At 51.8% G+C, this 25,210-nt stretch overlaps 1 protein-coding gene across 2 annotated transcripts in view; it reads left to right on the forward strand.

Moving 5' to 3' along the window:
* The first annotated feature begins 4,905 nt into the window (after positions 1-4,905).
* The window catches only part of Col6a2 (collagen type VI alpha 2 chain), a 28,028-nt gene continuing 7,723 nt past the window's right edge, over positions 4,906-25,210 (forward strand). Inside the window, exons 1-24 of one of the 2 annotated variants that reach the window (XM_028874287.2) lie at positions 4,906-5,076; positions 13,916-14,064; positions 14,186-14,784; positions 14,993-15,013; positions 15,735-15,800; positions 17,200-17,253; positions 17,367-17,411; positions 17,757-17,783; positions 17,976-18,002; positions 18,091-18,135; positions 18,479-18,532; positions 18,945-19,007; positions 19,601-19,663; positions 19,833-19,922; positions 20,448-20,510; positions 21,114-21,176; positions 21,692-21,754; positions 22,358-22,420; positions 22,894-22,944; positions 23,298-23,333; positions 23,679-23,741; positions 24,392-24,454; positions 24,628-24,663; positions 25,117-25,162. In XM_028874287.2, coding sequence (XP_028730120.1) covers positions 13,929-14,064; positions 14,186-14,784; positions 14,993-15,013; positions 15,735-15,800; positions 17,200-17,253; positions 17,367-17,411; positions 17,757-17,783; positions 17,976-18,002; positions 18,091-18,135; positions 18,479-18,532; positions 18,945-19,007; positions 19,601-19,663; positions 19,833-19,922; positions 20,448-20,510; positions 21,114-21,176; positions 21,692-21,754; positions 22,358-22,420; positions 22,894-22,944; positions 23,298-23,333; positions 23,679-23,741; positions 24,392-24,454; positions 24,628-24,663; positions 25,117-25,162 — 1,837 coding nt within the window. In that variant the 5' untranslated portion in view covers positions 4,906-5,076; positions 13,916-13,928. The remainder of the gene's footprint in view (positions 5,077-13,915; positions 14,065-14,185; positions 14,785-14,992; positions 15,014-15,734; positions 15,801-17,199; positions 17,254-17,366; positions 17,412-17,756; positions 17,784-17,975; positions 18,003-18,090; positions 18,136-18,478; positions 18,533-18,944; positions 19,008-19,600; positions 19,664-19,832; positions 19,923-20,447; positions 20,511-21,113; positions 21,177-21,691; positions 21,755-22,357; positions 22,421-22,893; positions 22,945-23,297; positions 23,334-23,678; positions 23,742-24,391; positions 24,455-24,627; positions 24,664-25,116; positions 25,163-25,210) is intronic. The other variant, XM_028874286.2, reaches the window with a different exon arrangement.

The raw sequence follows: 25,210 nt of genomic DNA on the forward strand, positions 1-25,210 counted from the left end.
TATTCAGTATCTTTGGAGGTGTGTGTGTGTGTGTGTGTGTGTGTGTGTGTGTGTGTGTGTGGTGTCTTAGGGTTCCTATTGCTATGGAAGACACAGTGACCACAGCAACTCTTATAATGGAAAGCATTTAATTGGAGCTAGCTTACAGCTCAGAGGTTTAGTTCATCGTCACCATGGCAGGAAGCAGACAGACATGGTGCTGGAGAGGCAGCTGAGAGTTCTACATCGGGACTGGCCGACAGCAGGAAGAGACAGTGAGCCTCCAGGCCTGGCTTGAGTTTCTGAAACCTCAAAGCCTGCCCCCAGTGACACACTTCCTCCAACAAGCCACACCTACTCTAACAAGGCCATACTTTCTAATAGTGCCACTCCTTGTGTGCCTTATTGGGGGCATTTTTATTCAAACCACCATAGTGTGTATTTGAGAATTTAATTAAATCCATGGATTCCTATCTCAGAAAAATACTCATAGGCAAAGTTTTTCTCAGACTTGGGGGGTTTGTTGCCCTCCAGGGGAGCCCTGTGCATTCTTACACCCCAATCAGGCCGGGCAGCATAGGGTTTTTTTGGTACAGCCTCCAGATGCCAGCACACAGCTGAATTACGCAATATTCAAGTGACCCCTTCATTCAGCACAGCACATCTGGTGAAGAGGAAGCTTTTGTCAAAATATAAATATTTTGAAGTATTTTGTAATCTAACTCCATGTAGTTTAGATATACTCAGAGTGATTGAGGCGGGGAAATCAATACTATTGGACCAGAAGTTAAAACAGTCAGAACATTCTTCCCCACCCCAGTCTCTTCAGGGAGCCTTATTTTTCCCTCTGTGAGGAGAGGGGCCTCTGCTGCCTGCCCTTTATGGCACAGGGTCTAGTCTGGATGTGAGTAGAGATCTGCGGGGGCACTCCATTGTCAGCCTGGCTTCACTCCCTGACGAACGACTGCTGTGTCCAACACACACAGAGGCAATTAAAGACCGCCTAACCACAGCTGTGACTGGGTTCTCCCAGAATGCTCCTGAGACACCCCCCTCAGGCATTTGTCCCCCAATCTTCCTGTCACCCGACATCCTCATCCCACCTGGGTCCTGAGAACCTGTCCTCGGCTCCTGAAAATGAAAGCATCTGTCTGCCCTCTGTGCCGCTGTGAAAAACACAAGGGCCCAGCAACCCAAGACCTGGCGAGCTTCTTGAGGACACTGGGGTGTCAACAACTTGAGAAGGTGAACCTTGCAACTCTACCTCCAACTCTGAATAGTCATGTGGTACCATGGGGCAGCGGATGTGATGTCACCTACAGCAGGAGACTTTGTTCTTTTTGTTCGTTTGTTTTCGAAGCTGTGTCTTTGGAGAAAGTGGAGCTCTGGGAGTTGGGGAGGTTACTGGTATATTGACTCTGTCCCTGAGCAAAAGAAACTGACCCTTCTTTGAAACGTACTCAACATTTCCAAGGCCAAAACAATACCCCTGAACCTCAAGTGCTCCCACAGATATCCCTAGCAGAAGGGAGCCACAGAGGGTTCTCCACACAGACCTACTGCAGTCCTCCACAGGCCTGAGAACGTGTGGGCAGAGGGAGAGGTAGAATTGCTTACTTGTCCTTCAGCCATGACAGTGTGCTCAACAGGCAAACACAGCCGGTTAGTCCTCACAGGGCATGCATGTCTTGTTTCAGTCATTCTTTGGTCTACCAGACGACAAAGTATATCTGTGTTGCTCAGTCCTGACATCCCCCCAGGAAAAAAAAGTCATGTGGCTTTGGTATCTGAATTCTCCCTGATGGCTGGGAATGACACCTAACTGAGGGTCATCCTTGAGCAGGTGGCCAGCCTCACAGGACCCATCATGGTTGGCACCCAGAAGGTACTGTTATCTGGAAGGTACTGTTGCCTGGGTTACCTCATGGCAGCTCAGTAGTGCCACTGCAGACACTAGAATGATGAGCAGCCTGGAAATGGAGCTGAGGAGGAGGAAGGCTGCTTAACCCTCCTGTGGCTTTGGAATGTGAGCTGGAGGAGATCTCTTCTCCTCTGCAGGCAGTGAAGGCCAAAGGGACATCCCTCCAGAGCCCTCATCCATACAAGCAGATTTTCATGGAAAAAATGGGGTGTCTAGGAGCCTGGCTATTGTGTGAAGTCAGATACTGCTTAAGACCCTATGGATCAACTACGTGAATTACAACACATTCAAGGAGCAGAAGAATGAGAACAAGGGGGTGTATTGTGCCCCTCCTCCCCCTCCCCATCCTGTTATGACCACCCTTTCAGCCAGGATCCCTTGTATTACATAAGAGCACAAATTCTTTCTCTGAAATGGAATCCTGAGGCCATCCTGTGACATCAGAAAACAGTATCTACTCAGATCCAAGGTCTAATCATCCTCAAGCTGTCTTAACTGTCCCTTTCCCTAATGTTCAAACACCCAACTGAACAGGAGTCAGTAGCTTGCTTGTCCATTCTGTCTATTCATTGTGACCATCAAAGTCTAATCCCCAGGGCTGTCCTCACTGCTCCTGTGAGAATGTGCCAGCTAGCTCTTCCAACTCCTCCAACACAGAATCTGTTTCCTCTGATCAGTCCTTGCACATCGCTAACTAGCTTACACTGAGCTTTCTTCTCAGTCATCGGGCAGCCTCTGATCATGCTATGGAAAGACCCAGCAGCATTGTCCATCACAGGGGGAAGGCTGGCATAGGAAGAAAGGATCACCTTATCTGCAGGCTCCGAGAGCCAGGAATACACAAAGCCACATATTCAACTTCCATGGATACCCAACCCACATGTCACTCAAATGTGTCTGAAGCCCAAGTGGTCCTCACTGCCATTCTAGAAAGGGGTACAATTTCCTTTTAGCTACTAGAGAGACCCTAAGAGGTCCTCTGGTATCAGAAGGAGCCCCTCCCTGCTGGCTAAGTGCCTTGGTCTCCTGTTGTCCCTTTACAGGGCATCAGTGTACCCCAGAAATAGCCATCTGATCCCATTGTTCTCCACACCCTTCAAATTCCCAAATTGCCACATTTTGAGTGTCCCCTGGTCTACATCAGGGTAAAACCTCCAACAATTGGTCCTCTACTTTGTGCTAAAGACAATCAAGACAGCGTCCTCTTCTGCTAGTGAATGGTCACCTTGCTGCTCCTCCTTCAGGTCCCTGCTGCCCTCCCGGATGCTAATGGGATCCCCTGAGAAGTAAGGCTCAGGTGTGACCAGAGACTTCCTTGGTAATGCTTGGGAAAGACACAGGCACTGGGGCCTTGGGTGAGATGAGCCCCTGTGAGGGGTTAGTGGGGGAAACCAGCCTGTATCACTCCTAGATTATCTTGGAGGACTAATCCCTAGAAGGATCCAGATCTTGGGATCTGCCAGCATCCTTTCCCTGGAGAGCAGCCAAGGCAGGAAGTAAACAAAGGCTGAGGCAGCCCAGATCAGCTGCAGTCTGGCATGGCCAGAGCCCAAGCCTGAGCCTCTTGCTCATGACCAGCATGCAGCTGTCACACTCAGGCACAACCTGACCCAGACAGATGCTCGATCTCTGGTGCATGCATGCCACAACTCATTAACACACACACACACACACACACACACACACACACACACAGAGCATATGCAAATGCCACATAGAAGACACTCATGTGAATGCTCACACCTCTTGGCTCTGGTCACCCCTACCCACTCAAAAGGCCTCTAGAGCAGAGACCAGTGAAAGCTGGGGCTGCCCACAAAAGGATAAGTACTAATGCTGTGCTGCTAATAGTCTAACCAGGGCTCCAGGTTCTAGGAGGTGCAAATGAGAAGTGACAGGGGCAGGTATCTAAGGCTGGGACCTGTAGGGGCAGCTCTCAAGAGGTCGCCTTAGTGGCATTTTCCTCTTCCTTAGGAGAGACACTGTTCCTCTGCCACTGCCAGGCACAGAACACAGGACACTGTGGAAGGTGCCCCCAGCCAACTCCTCAGATGTGAGAAATCAAAAGAAAAAGATGACCGAGCTTTAGTGGGCAGAGGGAGGAAGGCTCTGAAGACAGAGCATCCATAAGGAAGTCACCTCCAGGGTGGGCTTACCAAAAGTAGCCCCCCCCCCGGGACGGGACACGGGGCGGGGAACAGGGGCGCTAGATCACAGATTTGCTAGGCGCTCATGGGAAGCAAGCCTCACCATGCCACCTCGAGAACTACCCTGAATTGAACCCCTTCCCTAGCCCTGCCTCTACTTCTCAGAGCCACACCTACTCCAGACTGGAAAGCTTGGATCCTAGCCACAGCCTGCTTGCTCATGCACCCTGCCTGCCAGGGACGAGAGCAGGACCCACTCAAAGCTCACCTTTGGGATTCTCGGAGAAGGGGGTGATACACCAATGTCAGGGCCCGCTCACCCCCTCCCCTAACTCTATGACAGATCTTCTTGCCTTTTCAGGGGCCCTTTCAACTCCCAAGAGAACAACCCGGTGCCCACGGGACCCTAAAAACATACGTTGTTTGGATCCTTTCACTGCGCTTGGGAGCTGAACCCCACATACCGCCGCCAAGCTTCAGTGAGAATACTCGGATAGAGTGGGGGGAGGAGGGGAGAACCCCGGCCCACCAGGGTGGGAGTAGCTCCCACCGGTGCCAGTCCTGGGCTCCCTTCCTTTGGGTTAGTGAGGAAGGAACTTGAGCAGGTACGGGAGACCTGGTAGCCCAAAGACTTGCTAGGAAAACGTTATCAGGTACTACAGTGCAGACAGGGTCCAGCCCCAGCGCTGCGGCTGCGTGTCCTGGATGTTTCCATCTCCTCGCCTCCCTTTCCTCCCCTCCTCCCGCTCCTTCTCCTGCTCCCCATTAGTCGCTCCCGCATCCCCACCCGCTGACCCCGCCCATCCGCGGGGCCGCAGCGCCTCCCGGTGGTCGAGCTTTCCAGGCATCCGCCCGCCCGGGGCAGGGTTAAAGTGGGAGGCCTCTGGGCTTCGTCCCCTCCCGCTCAGTCCCGGGCCGCCCCTGGGTCCCCTCCCTCCTCCCCACTCGGCGCCCGCATCTCGGGCCGTCAGGACCCGGGCCTCTCCTCGGAAGTGCCCAGACGGCCTCTCCTTGGAAGGGCCAAACCAGGTAAGCTCACTGTGGGGTGCAGCCTAGCCTGGGGGAGAGGAGGAACAGGGTTCAGAGGCTGCACCTCAGGGGTCTATGGTGGGGACGGAGTTCTCAGTGGTCACAGATCTACCCAAACTGACTGTCCAGCCCTAGGTTCTAGTATGCGGCCGGGCCCTAAGTCTTTGTCAGACATAGCCTAGTTGGGTGCAGGCTTCCTCTTGCTGTGAACTCCGCAGCTTTCCACTGCGGACCACTGATGGCCCAGACTCCCCCTACTTCCCCAGTCCACCGAGTGCCTGGCATCTGGTCAGACCCATGACCATTTCTAGCGGGTCTGAGTTATCCCTGGCCTGGAGGACATCTCCAAAGGGTTAAGGAACCTAAATGGCCTCAATGGGAAGATGTGGTGTGAGTTGGACTTGGACACAGGTCCTGTTGTTGGCCCCTCTGCGGGCCCCAGGGAAGGGTATTCCTCATGGGGAAAGTGGCAGTCATTTGAATGAGCTCCTCAGGTGGACTTCGGAGTGCTCTGTGGGCAACAGAGAAGAGAGTCCCAGGTCCTATGGGTGGGCAGGCCAGGTGCTCGCAAGGAGACGCCAACCCTCTTGTTGAATGTCCTCTGTGCTTAGAGAGAGAAGCGGGGAGTGGAGGGACCCTAAGATGAGAGTGGACCCAGGTCACTCTCAGCTCCATCCTACCCCTGGGACTCCCAGGGCACACCCAGAGCACAGAGGAGAGACATCTCCCCTCTAGACAGTCTATAGACAGAACAACACAGAACAGCCCTCATGAAGCCTGGGTGTTCAGGGACTATCCCTATGCTCACCTGAGAACATGGAGCCAGTGGCGTAGAGGGACCAGGTACCTAAAAGGGATATTTAAGGTCAAGATTAACTTACTGTTTTGTTTTGGTTTTTTTCCAATTAAATAGTTCTGGCTTTGAGGCCAGCACACACTTAGCAAGAAAAAAAAAAAAAAGGAAAGGGGCATTTGAGACTTCATCTCACAAATACTGGAAGGGACTGGGCTTGGACCTAGGGTTCCAGGGAACAGGTGATATCAAGTACCCCACACCAAATCGGAAGAGCTGAGTACAGGGTGTAGAGCATCCATTCTGAGAGCTGTGCATCAGTCTTGGGAACAGTGAAATTCTCTGTCTAATGAAATGGTGTCGGTCGGGGAGCCAGCACAGACCTTGGAAGAAGCAGAGGAGGCTGCTGCCACTTGGGCAGTTTGTCTGCCGGAGGGTGGGTTCCTTCCTGTACAGCAGTGATATCCAGAGCAAATCCAGGCAGCTCTGCTTTGGAAGGACCTCTCAGCAGGGCTTGGGAAGCTTTCTGGTGCAACTCTCAGAATCCAGGATGAGAAGGGACTTGGGGTTTTTCACAGACCCTGGCATGGGACACCAGCCACACCCGCCCTCCTGGAGGCGGTTCTGCTTTCTGGTCTCAGAATAAGATCTGACTTAGAAGCACTTACCAGTCCCAGCTAACAGGGATTCTGAGGTTTCTGGATGCACAATGTAGACAGACTGTTCACAGCCCAAAGCACTGGGTTAAGGTGTGGGGATAGCATGATTTCTAGAACAGAGATAGTGTAGTTTTTCTTGTTTGGTGGGTTTTTTTTTTTTTCTTTCCTTTTACATGGTCCCACACTTCAATCTTTGCTGCATCTCTTTTTGCCCATTCAAGAATCCAGGGAGCCCCCACAAATAGACAGGGATTGTGGGGTACTGCACATGAGCAGACCTGGAAGCCCAGCCTCTGCCCTCAACACTGTGATGGACCATACTGTGGACAGCATCCCCATGGATGCACACAGACCCACTAGAGATTCAAGACACAAGCACTAGCTAGACATGGGGTAGCTTCCTTGTCCGTGTGGCAGACAGTGAACTGATCAGGGGAGTGGGGAGCTCAGTTCTAGGGGCCCCTAGATCCACTTGTTTTCAGATACCCACAGAAGTGGGCCAGAACATGTATCCTGTGGTCTCTGCCGATCTGCCCATCTTGGTGTGCAATGCCTTGCTGTGGGTTTGCTCTGCCTCAATTGTGCAACGTTATCTGATCGCTGGCCCACTTCATTGTGATTTGCCTGGGAACTATTTCCCCATGCTCCTAATAGATGTTCTTTTCTTTTCTTTTTTTTTAACTACTTGGCTATGTGGTGAGACCTTGGAGAGGGAGGGGAAGGATTAGATCTTTGTGTATATACTCTGTCCACATGAAGACATACCCAGAAGTAGAAGAGCCGTATCATTTGGCAGTTCTGTTTATCATTTTTTGAGACGCCACCAAGGTTTTGACACCAGCTTTGCCAGCTTCCATTTTCATCACTAGTGCACAAGGTCCTCACCTTGTGCTTCTTATTGCTTCAGAGCCTCGCCACTTGTCATTTCCTGATTGGTTGGTTTCATTGAGGGGGGGGCACACACTAGGGCTCAAACCTAGGACCTTGTGCATGCTAAGCAAGTGCTCTACCACTGAGCCACACTCCCAATCCTGCTCTGTAGTTGCTTTTAATATTAAATAGGTGGGTAGAACTGGTTAATGTGTTTCTACTTTCATCTATGATTAATTGGAATTTTCTTTAAAAAGTTTTTGATCTAGCTAAATATTTGTCAAATTTGTTGGTGTTTTCTGAGAATCAGGTTTAGTTTCATTGACTTTCTCCATTTTTTCCCCACTATGTATCTTGTTTTTCCTCTACTCATCTTTATTATTCTCTGCTAAAAGTCATGGGTTTACTTTGTTGTGCTTTTTCCAGTTCCTTACATCGTAAGATGGGTGATTGCTGTGGGCCCTTCCTCGGCCTTGGTGTAAGCTTTCACAGCCCCGTGCCTCCCCTTCAGCATTGCTTCTCCTGTGTACGTTTCAGAACATTTTCATTGTTTTTTATTCATTTTTAAGTGTTTTCTTGCTTCCCTTGTGTAGTTAGATTTTTTTACTCTTTGGTCTTTGGGGGCCTGCCACCCAGCTCCCAAATAAGTACACAGAGATTTATTCTTTCTTATGAATGTCCAGCCTTCGCTTGGCTTATTTCTAGCCAGCTTTTCTTTAACTGTGTCTACCTTTTGCCTCTGAGCTTTTACCTTTATCTATTCTCTGTTCCTTTCTTTCCTTCTTACTCCATAGCTGGCTGTGTGGCTGTGTGGCTGTGTGGCTGTGTGGCTGTGTGGCTGTGTGACTGGGTGGCTGGGTGGCTGGGTGGCTGGGTGGCTGGGTGGCTGGGTGGCTGTGTGGCTAGGTGGCTGGGTGGCTGGGTGGCTGGGTGTCTGGGTGGCTGGGTGTCTGTGTGGCTGGGTGTCTGTGTGGCTGGGTGGCTGGGTGTCTGTGTGGCTGGGTGGCTGGGTGTCTGTGTGGCTGGGTGTCTCTGTGGCTGGGTGACTGGGTGTCTGTGTGACTGGGTGTCTGTGTGGCTGGGTGTCTGTGTGGCTGTGTGGCTGTGTGACTGTGTGACTGTGTGACTGTGTGGCTGGGTGGCTGGGTGGCTGGGTGGCTGGGTGGCTGGGTGCCTAGGTGGCTGTGTGGCTGTGTGGCTATGTGGCTGTGTGGCTGTGTGACTGGGTGGCTGTGTGGCTGGGTGGCTGGGTGGCTGGGTGGCTGGGTGGCTGGGTGGCTGGGTGACTGGGTGGCTGGGTGGCTGGGTGGCTGGGTGGCTGGGTGACTGGGTGGCTGGGTGACTGGGTGTCTGTGTGGCTGGGTGTCTGTGTGGCTGGGTGACTGGGTGTCTGTGTGGCTGGGTGTCTGTGTGTCTGTGTGGCTGGGTGTCTATGTGTCTGTGTGGCTGGGTGGCTGGGTGTCTGTGTGGCTGGGTGTCTGTGTGGCTGGGTGGCTGGGTGGCTGGGTGACTGGGTGTCTGTGTGGCTGGGTGGCTGGGTGGCTGGGTGACTAGGTGTCTGTGTGGCTGGGTGGCTGGGTGGCTGGGTAGCTGGGTGACTGGGTGACTGGGTGGCTGGGTGGCTGGGTGGTTGGCCCCTGGAGTCCTCTCTCCTCCTCCTTCTCTCACTCCTCCCTCTTCTCCTACTATTATTCTCTCTGCCTTGCAGACTCACCTGTCCCCCTCCTGCCTCACTATTGGTCATTCAGCTCTTTATTAGACCAATCGGGTGTTTTAGGCAGGCAAAGTAACACAGCTTCACAGAGTTAAGGAAATGTAACACAAAAGAATGCAACACATCTTTGCATCATTAAACAAATATTCCACAGCATAAATGAGTGTAACACATCCCAAACTAACATTCCACAACACCCTTGCATTTTTTTATTTGTGGGTTGTTTTAAGAGCATGAATTTGAATTTCCACAATTTTGTGATGTTTCCCAGTTTCCCGTTGTTACTAATATCTAACCTCACTTCCCTGGGATCTAAGAGGATGTGTTTTAAGGTGCCCATCTTGGCAAAGCTATTGCCTGAGCATTATTGTGTCTCCCTTGGCTGCAATCTTCTTCCTCTCTGGATGCAGTGACTTCCCAAGTACTTAAAGGACTGAAACTTTATCCCCCACTTTATTTTTCTCTGTTCCCACTTCCCTTATGTTCTCATCCCCTACCCTCTACCCCCTACCCTCCATTGCACCCCCTCATCCCCAGTTTACTCATGGAGATCTTACCTTGAAGGCAGTAAAAAACAATGACTTGTCCAACACAGAGGAGCCTTGATAAGTTTACTGGTAGAATTCTTAACAAAGTTTGAGTCCAGAGGTGAAGGGTGAATATAGTCAAAGTGCTGGAAGTAAAATACTACCAACCAAGAAGCCTGTATCTAGCAAAACTGTTGTTTTGATAGATAAGGGGGAAACAGACATTACTAGATCAACAAAAGCTGAGGAAGTTCATCAGCACTCTTTTTGCCCAGAGAAGAATGCTAAGGGAGATCCTGAAGGTTAATATGAAGGATGATAGACAATCACTAAAAGCCATAAGAAAACATAAATATCTCAGAAAAGGAAAATATATGGGCAACTGCTAAAAGCCAGTGCTATTGTAACAATGGAGGGCAGCTCCAGTTTTTGTTTTCTACATGATTTGGAAAAGCTAATGCATTTTACAGAGAACAATTATTACTTTAAGAGCTAGTATTACAATTTTTATTTGTAATTTCAAAGTTTCTTTGCTATATAATTTAAGAAACTAGTATATTAAAATGTTAGTTATAGGGATGGAAAGATGGCTCAGTGGTTAAGAGCACTGGCTGCTCTTCCAGAGGACCCAGATTTGATTCCAACACTCATATAGCATCTTATCACAGTCTGTAACTCCAGTTTCAGGGGATTGAAACCCTCTTCTGGCCTCCTCAGGCATCAGGCACACATGTAGTGCACATACTTACATACATACTTGCAAAATACCCATCCACATAAAATAAAAATAAAATGAAAATTTTAATATATATTAGTTATGTTTTAAAATTATATATGGTCAGCCTTCTGTATTCACTTTTTCACATCTATAAATTCAATCAATCACAGATTGAAAATAAAATTGTGTCTGTACTGAATATTTGCAGACCTTTTACTCCCTGTCTGTGTCTTTAAAATGTTGTATAACAAGTATTTATATAGAATTTCTGTTGTGCTTGGCATTAACAGCCACCTAGAGATGATTTCATCATATAGGAGGATATATATACATTATATACAAACACTATAGCTTTTTATATAAGGGAGTTGAGCATCAGATTTTTGTATCTACTACAGGTCCTGGAGCCGACTGTTAAGATACCAAGGAACAGTTGTAAGCGAATGGAGTTTTAAAAATTATTTGTCTATATGGGGTGTGTGTGAGTGTGTGTGTGTGTGTGTGTGTGTGTGTGTGTTTGTGTGTGTGTGCGCAAGCACATGTGAGTGCATGTGAGTTCATGTGAGTGTAGGTGCCCACAGAGGCCAGAAAAGAGCATCAGGCCCCTGCAGCAGCTGGAGTTCCATACAGGAAGTTGTGAGCTGCCCAACATGGATGCTGGGAACTAACCTTGGGTCTTCTTGCAAGAGCAGTATACCTTCCTAACACTGAGCCAACTCTCCAGCCCCAGGATGGAGTTTCGTGACACTGATAACTGAAAGGAATGGTCTCAGAGATATTAAAGGCAGAGAATGTTTATGTCATTAACGTAGTACGGATTCAAACAGTTTCAATTTTAGGAAGCAAAATACAGTTTCCTGGGTAACTACCAGGAAAGAATAAACAAATACCAAAGAAACGAGAGGAGTATTTAAACATTTTACAACTAAAAATCAACTAAACACAAATGTAGACAGTCATACAAAAAGATAGAGACTACAAATGTGCAAGGTATAGAGACAAGGGATGCCAAAATAGGGGTCACCCTTTGTCAGTAATTACTTTCAGTGAAATTGGATTAAAATCCACAATTAAGAAACAGAGATTGAAAAAAAAAAAAAAAAGCCGGGCTGTGGTGGCGCACGCCTATAATTCCAGCACTCGGGAGGCAGAGCCAGGAGGATCTCTGTGAGTTCGAGGCCAGCCTGGGCTGCCAAGTGAGTTCTGGAAAGGCGCAAAGCTACACAGAGAGACCCTGTCTCAAAAAATCAAAAAAAAAAAAAAAAAAAAAAAAAAAAGAAAGAAAGAAAGAAACAGAGATTGGCAGAATGGACTTTAAAAAAAAACCAAAATAGTCCCATGTTCTCTACAAGAGTCTCACTTTAGATCTAAAGAGAAAAAAATAGCGATGGAACAGAAAATGATGTTCAATACAAACAGCCAGAAAAAGAAGGGCTAGCTATGTTAACATAGGACAAAGCAGACCCTATTTTAAACACATGGAAGAGACGAAGAAGGGCATTGCATATTGATGGGGAGGCTCGTTTCATCAGAAGACATGACAGGCCTAAGGTCATGCCCACCTGGTAACCGTCCATCAGAGTGTTTGTGGTTAGAGTTTTGGTTTATGAGATGGAGGCTTTTTATATTTCTCGGGCTTGCCTCAAACTCTCAGTCCTTTTCCCTCCATCTCCCATGTGCTGAGATCACAAGCACATACCTCATCTTAGAAGCTGCACCATCATTCCATTGTCCAGCAGTGATTTGATGTGAGAAGACCTTGTAAGCATAGAAACACCAGGAGGTGGAAATTAGAGGTTGTCTTGGGACAGAAAAGATACAAAAAGATAGGGACTTCAAATGTGCAAGGTATAGAGACAAGGGATGCCAAAACAGAGGTCACCTTTGTCAGTAATTACTTTCAGTAAAATTGGATTAAGATCCGAAATTAAGAAACAGAGATTGGCAAAATGGACTTAGAAAAAACAAAATAGTCCCGTGTTCTCTACAAGAGTCTCACTTTCGATCTAAAGAGAAAAAAATAGTCTATATAACTGCCAATGAATTTTTCCTTTAGATGTTTCCTGAAGTTTGTTGTTACCCCCCCCTTTTTTTTTTCTTAAGTGGGTTATTTTAAAATTCTCACTACAAGGTAGATTTCCCAACTGGTCCACTTCACATGGGTGTGCCTAATTAATTCTGTATTCCTGGTAATGATGGGCTTTCATGATCTCCAACACAAGGTCCCTCTGTCATCTCTTTGTTTCTTATAAGGCCACCTGCCTTTTTAGTTCCAATGATGCTCACTTTCACTTTCACTATCCATTCTCTGTCCCTTGTTTATTCTTAGCTTCTCTATCAACAACTGCTCATTGTCTTAGTCAGGGTTTCTATTGCTGTGAAGAGACACCATGACCATAGCAACTCTTATAAAGGAAAACAGTTAATTGGGGTGCCTCACAGTTTCAGAGGTTCAGTCCATTATCATCATGGTGGGACATGGCGGTGTGCAAGCAGACTTGGTGCTGGAGAAGGAGCTTAAGTTCTACATCCTGATCTGCAGACAACAGAAAGTGGACTGTGGCACTGGGTGTAGCTTGAGCATAGAAGACCTCAAGGCCCACCCCCACAGTGACACACTTCCTCCAACAAGGTCATAACTACTCCAACAAAGCCACACTTCCTACTAATGCCACTTCCTATGAGCTTATGGGTGCCAGTTACATTCAAACTACCACACTTGTGTGTAGTCTATTTCATTTCTTTCTGAGATAGGATCATGTTATGTAGCCCAGCTGGTCTTGAGCTCGTGGCTTCTGTCTTGGACTCCCAAATGCTGGGATTACAAGTGTGTGTAATACCTGATACCTCCCATCCTTAGTATCAAGTATGCTGTTCAATGGTTCTACTTATTTTCCAACTAAAACACTATAACATCTGAAATCTGGAGTACTTCTCTGATTGAAGAAGATTTCCCAGATAACAAGTTGGGACAGAGTCTCTCCAGGAGCACAGCCACCCCTGCTCCAGAGAGTCTGTGTTGCTTCTTCTCCAGTGGTCTTGCTGCACCCACAGAGGGGAACAAGATGCCCTCAGCCTGCTGGCACCTGGTGGAAAGTCATACTAAAAATCAGTGTGTGATTCAGTCCATGCCAATGCCCCATGTGAAGGGGGATCGGGCTATAGGGAGAGGGATATGCCCAGGGTCCCACACTGAGGCTAGGACCTTCCCACTGAGTGAAGTGGGCCTGTTTCCCCCTTGTCCTGTTCCCACTGCAGGCCCTGGAGTGGAGTGTGTAAAGAGACACTGCTCCCTGGTGTTTCCAACCCATTCAAATGGGCCCTTCTGTGTGTACTCTGGCCCCAGAGATCAGGGAAGAATGTCTGAGTCCAGCCTAGAACCGAGCCCTGCAGCCAACAGAGAATTGGAGAGGCACAACTTCCCTGTGGGTGGGGGCAACAACATGGGTCACGGAGGCCCCTGTTTCCTCAAGGAATTACCAGCTACGTGCATCCCACCCTGGGAGGGCAGCAATATATTTGTGGGGGTGTCTGTAATGGTCCCTGCTTTTATTGCAGGACATCAGGGCACATGACTACTATCAAGATGTTCCAGGGTTCTTTTTCTGTGTTCCTGCTTGGGGGCCTCTTAGGAGTCCTCCATGCTCAGCAGCAGGAAGTCATCTCACCTGACCCCTCCATCGTTGACAGGAACAACAACTGTCCAGGTACCTGGGTGGGGCTCTGGAGTCCTGGGAGAGAAGTGGTATTCATAGGGTGAGGGTGGACTCACATTATAGCCCCCACTTGGCAAGCCTTGACGGGTTCAATGTTGTCGCCCCACCCCAGAGAAGGCTGACTGCCCAGTCAATGTGTACTTCGTGTTGGACACCTCGGAGAGCGTGGCCATGCAGTCCCCCACAGACAGCCTGCTTTATCACATGCAGCAGTTCGTACCTCAGTTCATCAGCCAGCTGCAGAACGAATTTTACCTGGACCAGGTGGCGCTGAGCTGGCGTTACGGTGGCCTGCACTTCTCGGACCAGGTGGAGGTATTCAGCCCCCCAAGCAGCGACCGGGCCTCCTTCACAAAGAGCCTCCAAGGCATCCGCTCCTTCCGCAGAGGCACCTTTACTGACTGTGCCCTGGCCAACATGACCCAGCAGATCCGGCAGCATGTCGGCCGAGGTGTGGTCAACTTTGCTGTGGTCATCACCGACGGCCACGTCACGGGCAATCCGTGTGGAGGCATTAAAATGCAGGCTGAGCGCGCCCGCGAGGAGGGCATCCGGCTCTTTGCCGTGGCCCCTAACAGGAACCTAAATGAACAAGGCCTGAGGGACATCGCTAACACCCCACATGAGCTCTACCGCAACAACTATGCCACCATGAGGCCCGACTCTACCGAGATTGACCAGGACACCATCAACCGCATCATCAAGGTCATGGTGAGCAGCTGTGGCCAGGGCAGAGATTAGGGGTGTGGTCCACTCACCAGTGGGGCAACAGTCAGAGTTCAGTGTTTCCCCCCTGTGAGTAAGGCAGTTGAGGGAGATTAGGATCAAGTCCTCTCATCCCCACGATCCCCACCCAGACTCAGGAAGTGTCACACACGTCCCCAGGCTCAGGCTAATCTGGTCTCTGTCTTTTCTGCAGAAACATGAAGCCTACGGAGAGGTGAGTTGCTCTGTCACTACAGCCCAGCCTTTGCTACCTGTTGGCAACCAAGACGGCTGACCCAGCAGAGGACCAACGCCTCACTCCTGGTTTCCCAGGGCCTCGAGCAGACCAGAGCAGCAGAAGGACCGAGGTCCACCTGCTCTGTGGGGGCTGACACTCTTGAGCTTGCATGAAGTCCTAGTCCATCCCCAGTCAAACCCAGGCCGTTTAGTCCCCTGGGAGCTGGAACTAGGATTATCTACCAAATACATGACTTCTGTAGAAGCTGCGTCATGTCCCAAACTGGGGGAGGCTTTAATCCAACCCAGACTGCAAGCCATGTACCTGTTTTAGGGGTCCTACAGCCTTGGGCACCCAAAGTCCAGCCCTGCTCCTTCTGCAGAAACATGCCATTCTAGAGCAGCTACTTTCAAGAATGGCAAATTGGTCCCCATATACAGGTGGTGCCTACCTGTGACCAGAGCTCTTTGGTCCTTGTTGCTGTCTGTCATTGTTTATCACAGCCTCGCTTACCCAAAGCCTGGCTGGATGATTTGACTAAGCACTGGCCCCCACCTGTCTGGTACCCTGTGTGTCTGGTCCTTCATTCCATTCTGTTTGTCTCTATGGGTTTTGGGGGACTTCCTCTGAGAGTCCAAGGTTTTGCCTATCCCCAGGCCATACCCAACCGGGGACTTGTCCTACCAACCTGACCTGCTGTCTGTCCACCTCATTTCAGTGCTACAAAGTGAGCTGCCTGGAGATTCCTGGGCCCCATGGACCCAAGGGCTACCGCGGACAGAAGGTAAGATGCCTGGAGACCGCACAGCTCATGCTCCAGCAATCCCCTGACCTGTGGGAATTCCACACTGAAGGCCAGCTGGCTGTGGATGGATGGCCTCAGGGCCTCCAAACTTGGAAAACCTAAACTTCAGATTTTATCCATTTCCTTTTAAATGGTATTTTGAGGAAAGTAGGAAATATTTAAAAAAATTTAAGATATGCCACTTAAAATAGATTTATGAAGTAAGCAAGCATGCTCATGTGGGGAAATACACACACACACACACACACACACACACACACACACACACACACACGGTACCATTCTGTCAATGGTGTGATTGCTGATTGATATGAGGCATCCACTTGGAGGTTTATTTAATTCTAGGCTTGGAGGACTCTGCTCTGAATGGTTATCAGGCCTTTCCCTAACAATAGAGCTGTATAACACAAATCCCTTCCACTACCACAGTGTCTGAAGCTAACAATCCGTGTGTCAGAAAGCAGGACGGTAGGAAGGAGTTGAGATGATGCCAGTCATATGAAGTGGCTTAGAAAGGAAGTTAGGAAGCATCCTCATGTTCTTTGCAAGTCCCGTGAGAGCTTCTACAGCAGTGGGTAGCTGAGTGAGATGTCTTCTGTGCCAGTCACTCCCTGACCTGGCTTCTTCCAGTCCTGGCCATGAGCCGTGCCCACCCTGCTACAGCTGGGAATGAATTTGCCACCCGGGCTATCTGACCACTCACACATCGGAGTGGAGGCCCCGGGAGGTCCCCAGGCCGCAGGGACTTCAGAGCACAGCACAGCTGAGACCTGAAGGATATCTGACCACTTGCTTTACTTGATCTCTTCCTCCTTTCTCCTCTGCCCCTTGATTTTTTTCCTTCTTCTCTCTCCCTTTGCATTTAAAGTAGAAGGATATTAAAAAGTTGGAGCATTTAATATATATCTAAAGTTAAAACTTTAGCTCCCTAGAAGTCTGATCTTATGTGGTTTTCTGAAGCCCCAATCTTTCTAGTTCTTTCAATCCATGCCTTACCCATGCCCATCCCATTCAAGAGGAACTCCCATGAGTGCCAGGCTGGCTCCCAAGAGTGCCAGGCTGGCCTATGGAGCACCCAGGGCCAACTGTGGTCTGGGCTATAGTACAGAGGTCCCAAGCCCCAGCATCCCAGCTGAGAAGCTGCTCTGATCCATTTGCAGTGTGGCTTCATGGAGAATGGTCTATCAAGACTCAGAGAAGAGAGTCAGCAAGAGCCTGGTGGGGGCCACTGGGGCTCTGCGGGGGAGGGGCAGCTGACCCTATTCCAAGATGTTCCCACCTGGGGAGGGACCAACAGCTTTTGCCATACCACCTCTCCCAGCAGATAACAGGGTTTCCTTGGCCTCAATTTACCCCTTTCCCTGTCCTCTACTTTTAGGGTGCCAAGGGCAACATGGGTGAGCCAGGAGAGCCTGGACAGAAGGGGAGACAGGTAAGGTCCCCACATGGCCTCTGGCCCCTGACCCCTGACTCGACCCCCGACCACTCTCCCTGCACCCGGGCTGGCTGGGATCACACCCAAGCTTCTTTGTTCTTTCTTCACAGGGAGACCCTGGCATCGAAGGCCCCATTGGATTCCCAGGACCCAAGGCAAGTTCCCTACCTAGGGCTAGGATGGGGGAAGGGAAGTGGAGGAAGGTCATTTTGGGGCAGTTTCCCACCCTACCCTTGGGGATGTCCAGAGCCCAGCCCTTGTTGCCAAAGGAGAGAAATGCCTCTATAGTTTGAGGGTCACTCCAAAACTACATATCCAGCCTGACCCCTCCTCCATCAAGCGTGTGTTCAGGACCCACATATGACTTCCAGGCGTGGCACAGCCACTGTGCACACCCTCGAGGCTGGGTCTTGGCTGTCCTTCACATCTGTCTCTCCAGGGCTCTATTGCATCTTCTGATATGCCCTTGGTAATACACTGTCTTTTCCTTCTGCCCTTAGGGTGTGCCCGGCTTCAAGGGAGAGAAGGTAAGTTGTGATGTTGCCCAGGACAGTTGTGATGTACCTCCTGACTGCATAGCAGCCTGGCGGCTCCTGGAGGCAGCCCTAGGTTTCTGGTCTCATGTTTGGGGCTGTGAGGGTCTTCATTTGCACGCCAAAGACCACAGTGTCTGTGAAGCTTGGAAACTCAGCTAACACTTTGCTTGCCTCCTTGCACAGGGTGAATTTGGATCAGATGGCCGGAAGGTAAGCCTGAAGGGATGGGTGTGCCCTGCCATGCTGCTCAGAGGGAACAAGGAGTGGGACTAACCAGTCCCTTTTCTATCTTCTCCAGGGAGCCCCCGGCCTAGCTGGCAAGAATGGAACTGATGGACAGAAGGTAGAGTTACCAGCCCACCATGACTGCCAGCCACTGCCTCCCCCCACATGCACCTAAATCTATTCACACAGATACCTATGTATAAACAACACACACACACACACACACACACACACACACACACACACGTGCATGGGGTGAGGACATTCCACACCCATGCGCCTGGCCTGGTCCTGGGATTCTGTCTCCATGGAGACAGAATGAAGCAAAATGGGAATCACCTCACCTTCCTGTGCTCTGACTAGGGTGCAGCTGGCCTGTCACACAAGGGCCTGAGTGGTGCGGTTACTGATTGTGCATAGACCCCAGATTTATACTCTGATATTCCTTCTTCTTCTTTCAGGGCAAACTGGGCCGAATTGGACCTCCTGGCTGCAAGGGAGACCCAGGAAGCCGGGTGAGTAACTTCTCCATCCTTGCTGTCCATCATTCATGGAACATGGCTGCCAGGCTGGGCTGGAAGCAAGTCTTCGGATTCTCTCTTCTGCCCAGCTTCTCCCTGCTTGACCTTCACCCCAGTCTGGAGCTCTGCTGGTCCTGGGGTTACAGCCCACCCCCTCAGGAGCCCATGAGCCAACCCTTGGACATCTATGGTTTCCAGGCCAGGTGGCGCTCGTGGTCCTAGGCTGGGAAGTTCTGAAACTTTGATGACCATCGAGGGCAGTCTTAGGGATGGCTCTTGAGCTGGGACCTCATAGCCTGAGTGAGCAGCAGCCTGGGGTCCCCGCTCTGTGTCAGTGTTCTTGACTCATGAGAAACACAGTCCACCCATGGCAGCACTCAGCAGGAACCTTTCTCGCCTCCCTCAGGGCCCTGATGGATACCCTGGAGAAGCCGGAAGCCCAGGCGAGCAAGGAGACCAAGGTGCCAAGGTAAGGACTTGGCCAGATACAGTTCTAGAACAGGCTATCACCACTCTCATAAATCCCTGCCTTGGGGCTCCCTATGCCCAGCTCAGATCAGGGTGAGGGGACCGCCCAGGCTGTGAAGCCTAGCAGGGAGGTCCCGTCCTTAAGTTCACTATTTCAGAGCAGGATCCCGTGTAGCACAGCTTGCCCACCTCCCCTTCCAAGCTGGCAGAGACCATGAAGGGAGCTCTAGTCACTGCAGTTCCTACACCCTGAGGCCCTGGGGACCCCTTGCCCTTGGTAGCCCTAGACCTTTAGTCACAGGATTGACAGCCTTGTCCTAGGAGGCCAGTCCATGCCTCTTCTGCTGTTTCCTCCCTTGAGTCCCTACCTAGCAATCCCGCTGTCCCCAGGGCCTCACATGGGGCGCCTTCCCCAGAGGCTCAGCAGACTTTACACTGGGCTCCTAGGTTGGTCTTTGGGGCATCTTGGCAAGGTCTTCCCCTCTTACGCCGGGCATCCTGTGTGCTTGAAGAACATGGGGGATTTAGATGGTCCTGTCCCACTGCCCAGTACCTGTCCATGAACAAAGCTGATGTCACCCCCAACCCTTCCAGGGGGACTCTGGCCGCCCGGGACGCAGGGGACCACCAGGAGACCCTGGAGACAAGGGAAGCAAGGTGAGTTGCTGGCCTGCTTATCCTTGCCCAGGGTACTGTCCACTCTGTTCTATGCCCTCACACATGTTGGGAGGGATGGTAAGGAACGGCTAAGGGAGCCTCATGCACTAGCCCCGTGCATTCCTCCGCCATGCTCCCAACCATGCTGAATTGTCCCTGCCCCACACAGGGATATCAAGGCAACAACGGAGCTCCTGGAAGCCCGGGAGTGAAAGGAGGCAAGGGAGGGCCTGGCCCCCGTGGACCAAAAGGAGAGCCGGTGAGTTTAGACTGCACCTACAGACCATAAGCCTCTCGGCCAGAACCAGGCCCCTGCTTTGGGCTCTTCTGTGGCACCACTTTGGGCAAGCAAGGCTGGAGAAGGGCCATTGACAAATGGCACGGGGGTAGGCAGAACCCTCTGTTCCTAATCAGCCTTTTCACTACCATCCCTTCAAAGCTCCCCCCGGGATGCCCTTGGGGTAGGGATCCTATCCCAAGGCTGACCCTGAGAAGAGACAATGTGAAGAGGCCCACTCAGGGAGTGATCAGAAATGATCATGCTGACCGTCCAAGCCACATCCCAATCATTGGCCAGGATACAGCCTGACCATGAGCACCCACACACCGAGTCCTGAGTCTTTGGGGTAAAACCGGCACAGCAGCAGTATGGAGACAGAGCCCCAGCCCCAGGCAGATATCACCCGGAGGGAATACCAGGCCCAGGCTCCCCAGTGTCCTAGGGAGAGCAGGGCTACAAGTGGCTGCCTCATTCCTCCTTCGTCCTCACGCCCATTCTCTGCAGGGGCGCAGGGGAGATCCTGGAACCAAGGGCGGCCCGGGCAGCGACGGTCCAAAGGGGGAGAAGGTGAGTTGCTCTGTAAGGAGCCAAGGGGTCTGCTCTGGAATCTCACCATAAAGCTGAGCGGCTCACCCCATCCTCATCCCCCAGGAGAACAAAACTCTGAGGTCTAGCCGCTGAGGGGGGATTGGTCTCTGCACTGTCTGAGAAAGTAGGAACCAGACAGGCGAGTTCCCGCTCCCAGCCGTCCCTGAGGCTTCTGGAAGGGCACCACCATCCTCTGTGTGCCATGCATAGCTGCATAGGGTGCATACTGCTCCATGCGGCATCTCCCCACTGCAGACAGACATACACGTTCCTGCAGCTTCCCATTGCCACAGCTCTCAAGGATGGCGGGGAAGGAGCTTTCCTCTGAGCTGCTTAGAGCCCCTTCACCCCCAGAGTGGCCTCAGCAGGACTGAGGCTGTCGGTCTGTGGGGATGAGAGGGCTTCAAGAGGAAGGACACTGCCATTCCGAGATCGCCCTTCACACAGCGGTGTCTTTGTCCCGGCGGGTTGAATAACTTGTTCCCCTAACCCCACCCTCACATTCCCCCAATACTGCCTCTGGAGTCGAGGCATCGGAATTGTTCCTTGGCTAAAACCTGACCCGGACCTGTCTTCTCACAGGGTGACCCTGGTCCTGAGGGGCCCCGAGGCCTGGCTGGAGAAGTTGGCAGCAAAGGAGCCAAGGTATGCGAGGCAGGGGGTGGCAGATACCAGACTGAAGGGGGCTATCCCCAGGACAGGAGGTGACAGCAGCCAGGGTGGAGGAGACTAACTATCCCCAGGACAGGAGGTGACAGCGGCCAGGGTGGAGGAGACTAACTATCCCCAGGACAGGAGGTGACAGCGGCCAGGGTGGAGGAGACTAACTATCCCCAGGACAGGAGGTGACAGCAGCCAGGGTGGAGGAGACTAACTATCCCCAGGACAGGAGGTGACAGCGGCCAGGGTGGAGGAGACTAACTATCCCCAGGACAGGAGGTGACAGCGGCCAGGCTGGAGGAGACTGTGCCCAATAACCTTCCTGCCTCACTTAACCTTCTCATGGACCCAGCCAAGGCAAGACCACTCCTGGGCAGTGGGTCCAGTGCAGCTTGACCTCACCCTGAAGCGTAACGTAACAGGGCTGACGTCAGGACTCTGCGGGTGTACCGTTAGACCACAGTACCTCACCATCTGAAACTCATCTCACTTCTTTACAGGGAGACAGAGGTTTGCCTGGACCCAGAGGCCCCCAGGGGGCTCTTGGGGAGCCAGGAAAGCAGGTTGGTAGCAGGGCACTCGAAGCCCAGAGACCGTGACAGCATCCTGCTCCCAGACTCCCACCCACTCCTAACCCTGTTCTCGATCCCTAACTGTTCTCCACCCTGCTCACCAACCCTCCCCCTGCTCCCCATCTTGTCCCAGGACTCCCTACTCCCTATCCTTCCCCTAACCCTTCATCAACTCCCCACCCTTCCCCTAACCCTTCATCCACTCCCCACCCTGCCCCTAACCCCCATCCACTCCCCACCCTGCCCCTTACCCCCATCCACTCCCCACCCTGCCCCTTACCCCCATCCACTCCCCACCCTGCCCCTTGTTCTCCCCACCCCATCCTTTCTCCAACACTCCACCCACTCCCCACCCACCCCCAAAGTCCTTCCCACTCCCAACCCTGTTCTGTAAACCCCCACTCTGCCCCAGGCCCCCTACTTACCCCCCTCCTACTCTACAAACCCTCCCTTACCTACTCACCACCATCCCAACCCCTGGCCCCAGGCCAGGTGGCAGCCAAGACCCGCCATCTTCTCTGAGCTGGTCAAAGCAGGTTAGGTCATCACCACTTCAGGTGACAAGGCCACCTCTGACTCCTCTCCTGCCCTCAGGGATCTCGGGGAGACCCCGGTGATGCTGGACCTCGTGGAGATTCAGGACAGCCAGGTCCCAAGGTACGTCCCTTCCTCCTGGCAATATGGGATGGGGTCCAAAGCAGTTGTGCTATGGAGATACCCAACAAGAAAGTTGCAAGAGAAGCTTGGAGCCCTGGAGCAGGAGAGTGGCCTCCATTGAGCCTCCTATTCCCAGCTCCTAGTGAGACTGGCCAAGGCATGGAGAGCACTAGGAGACCATGCAGCCTGTCTTCTGCCCTACCCCGTAATGAACTGCCTGGAAAGATGGCAGCGTCCTGAGGGATGGACAGCCATATGGGTACTGCATGGTCTCAGTGGCCTCTCTAGTGTGTGCCACGGCCCCTGAGTTATCTGGCACATCAACTGCACACACTCCAGTCCAGAGGTGGACAAGCAAGACTAGGCTCACAGCCTCTCTTCCCATCCAACGCAAGATATCCTGGTCCTCATCTGCACTATTTGGACACGGCCTCCTCACCAGTCATTCCAACTAACTCAACCTTCCCCTTCAGGGAGATCCTGGAAGGCCTGGATTCAGCTACCCAGGACCCCGAGGGACACCCGTGAGTCATGGCATGGAACAAGAACTCCCAGGAAAACCCTGTGGGCTGGGCCCCAAGGCTTCTGTGGTTCCCTCAGCGTGGGACTAGGAAGAGGGAGGGAACGGAGGCCACCTGCCACTTGGTGCAAAGGCAGATCCAGCCAGCACCAGGAGACACCAGTGGTCAGACATAGCCCAGGGTTGGGTCAGCATGGCTCAGCATGTGTGGCCTTTACCTTAGATGTGGATTGGATTCTGATATCCAAGAAATCATAAGGGGTGATCTCAGCTCCAAGGGATGGTGAGCTTCTCTTTCTGTAGTTAGACTTGGAGTCTGTGGCTGAGCGACCTGTCAGACCTTTGTTTTCTTCACAGGGTGAAAAAGGAGAGGCCGGCCCACCAGGCCCTGAGGTACTTGGGGGTCTTGTCCCAATTAGCCTTTTCCTGGTGGGTTTGTGGAAGTCCTGCATGCCACATCTGCTATAAGAACCATCTTTTGGTCATGCCCTTGCCCTGGGACAGGCCACATAGGCCCTGGCTGGGCTTTAACTGGTGGTAGCTCCTGCGTCATGTCCTTTTCCAAACAAAGCCCGGGGCTTCCCTGAAAATGCCCAGCATCCTTAACAGACGCTGAACTATGCACACGGCTCCTGTGCCACCTCTGAGTTCCTGGAAGTCTGTGGAAGGTCTTGTAGTGTGCAGTGGGAGTGTGTATGCCGCCCAGTGCCCACAACTAGCATGTGCTCTGTGTTACAGGGAGGCCGAGGAGACTTTGGTCTGAAAGGCGCACCCGGAAGGAAGGGAGACAAGGGCGAGCCAGTGAGTGTCACCGTCCTATGCCCAGGGCAGCTGGCTAGCGCATGAGGAGGGCTTAAGATTCCTGAGAAAACACCCAGCCTGCCTGGCACCCAGCCCTTGAAGGGAATGGTCAGGCTCTGAGGCCTCCTCTGTTCTTCACCCCGTCCTCAGCCAGCACCTCCTATTGGTTCACTGGCCTGGACCATATCACCTTCACTTCCGTGCCCCTAGAAGCACTGGGTATCCAGCATCATGTGGGTGCATGAAGAACAGTAAGGGCAAGACAGCGCACATAAGGACGGATGGCAGATGATGGTGGGTGGGCAGATGGGTGGGGTTGGCAGTTCAGTGGAGGGATGGTCGGTGGGTGGACAGGTAATGGACAGGTGGGTAGGTAGATTGGGGCACATAGAGTGACTAGTATCAGAGTGAGTTATCCCATGACTACCCTTGAGTTCCTCAGTGGCCTTCTACTCTCTCTTGCCTACCAAGCTCTGGTAGTGGCTGTTCAGGACATTGTTATGGTGGTGTCAGACTCAGGGTGAAGTGGGTGATGCAGTCCTTCATGCCTACTGTACTCCCAGCAGAGGCCATTGACAGGGGGATCAGTACTCCTATGGGGCAGAGACATCCCAGGGCTACACTGAGCCTACTTCCCTGTTCCTCCTCAGGCTGATCCTGGTCCCCCTGGTGAACCTGGCCCTCGGGGGCCAAGAGGAGTCCCAGGACCTGAGGTAAGCCACCTCTATCCCTTTGGCCCGTAGCTCCTGAGCCAGCCAGGCTGATGTACACAGAGCATCCTGGTTCTGCCCTTAGTGGGCCCATGGGTCAGTAAACACTGGGTGGTGGCACCAGAAGCAACTTGGACCCAACAGTCTCACCTCTCACTGTTATCTTTTGCCTCCAGGGAGAACCCGGCCCACCAGGAGACCCTGGTCTCACGGTAGGTGTCACCCAGTATGGAATCGGTATCCTTGTTTATAAGTGTCCTTCTCTCTTCTAAAGAGCGAGAACCGGGAGCATCCGGTATGGGGTTGACGAGCGAAGCCAGGGAAGGAACTCAGAGGGCAAAGTTAGCAAGCATAGGGTCAGAGGTCAAAGTCAACAGGTTTGAAGTTGGCAGAGACCAAGTCAGAAGATGAATGAAGGTTGACAGGAGTAAGTTTAGAGGGCAAAATCAGCAGTGGTCAGGCTTGCAAGGACAAGTCCATAGGATAGGGGTCACTGGGTGGAGTTGGCATGGGTAAGGTCAGAGGGCAAAGTTGGAATATGTGTAGCTCTACTCCACATGTGGGCATGGACCCCAGCAGACATGGGGTTAAGGACTCTAATGGAAGCCCTCAGGCAACAGTAGGTGTTCCCTGTCTAAATGCACCCAACTGGGGCTGTGTTGCAGGAATGTGACGTCATGACCTATGTGAGAGAGACCTGTGGGTGCTGCGGTGAGTTGGCCCAGTGCATTAGGATGTGTGCACAGCTTTGGGAGGGAT

The sequence above is a fragment of the Peromyscus leucopus genome, chromosome 16_21 (genome assembly GCF_004664715.2).
Source record: "Peromyscus leucopus breed LL Stock chromosome 16_21, UCI_PerLeu_2.1, whole genome shotgun sequence".
NCBI lineage: Eukaryota > Metazoa > Chordata > Mammalia > Rodentia > Cricetidae > Peromyscus > Peromyscus leucopus.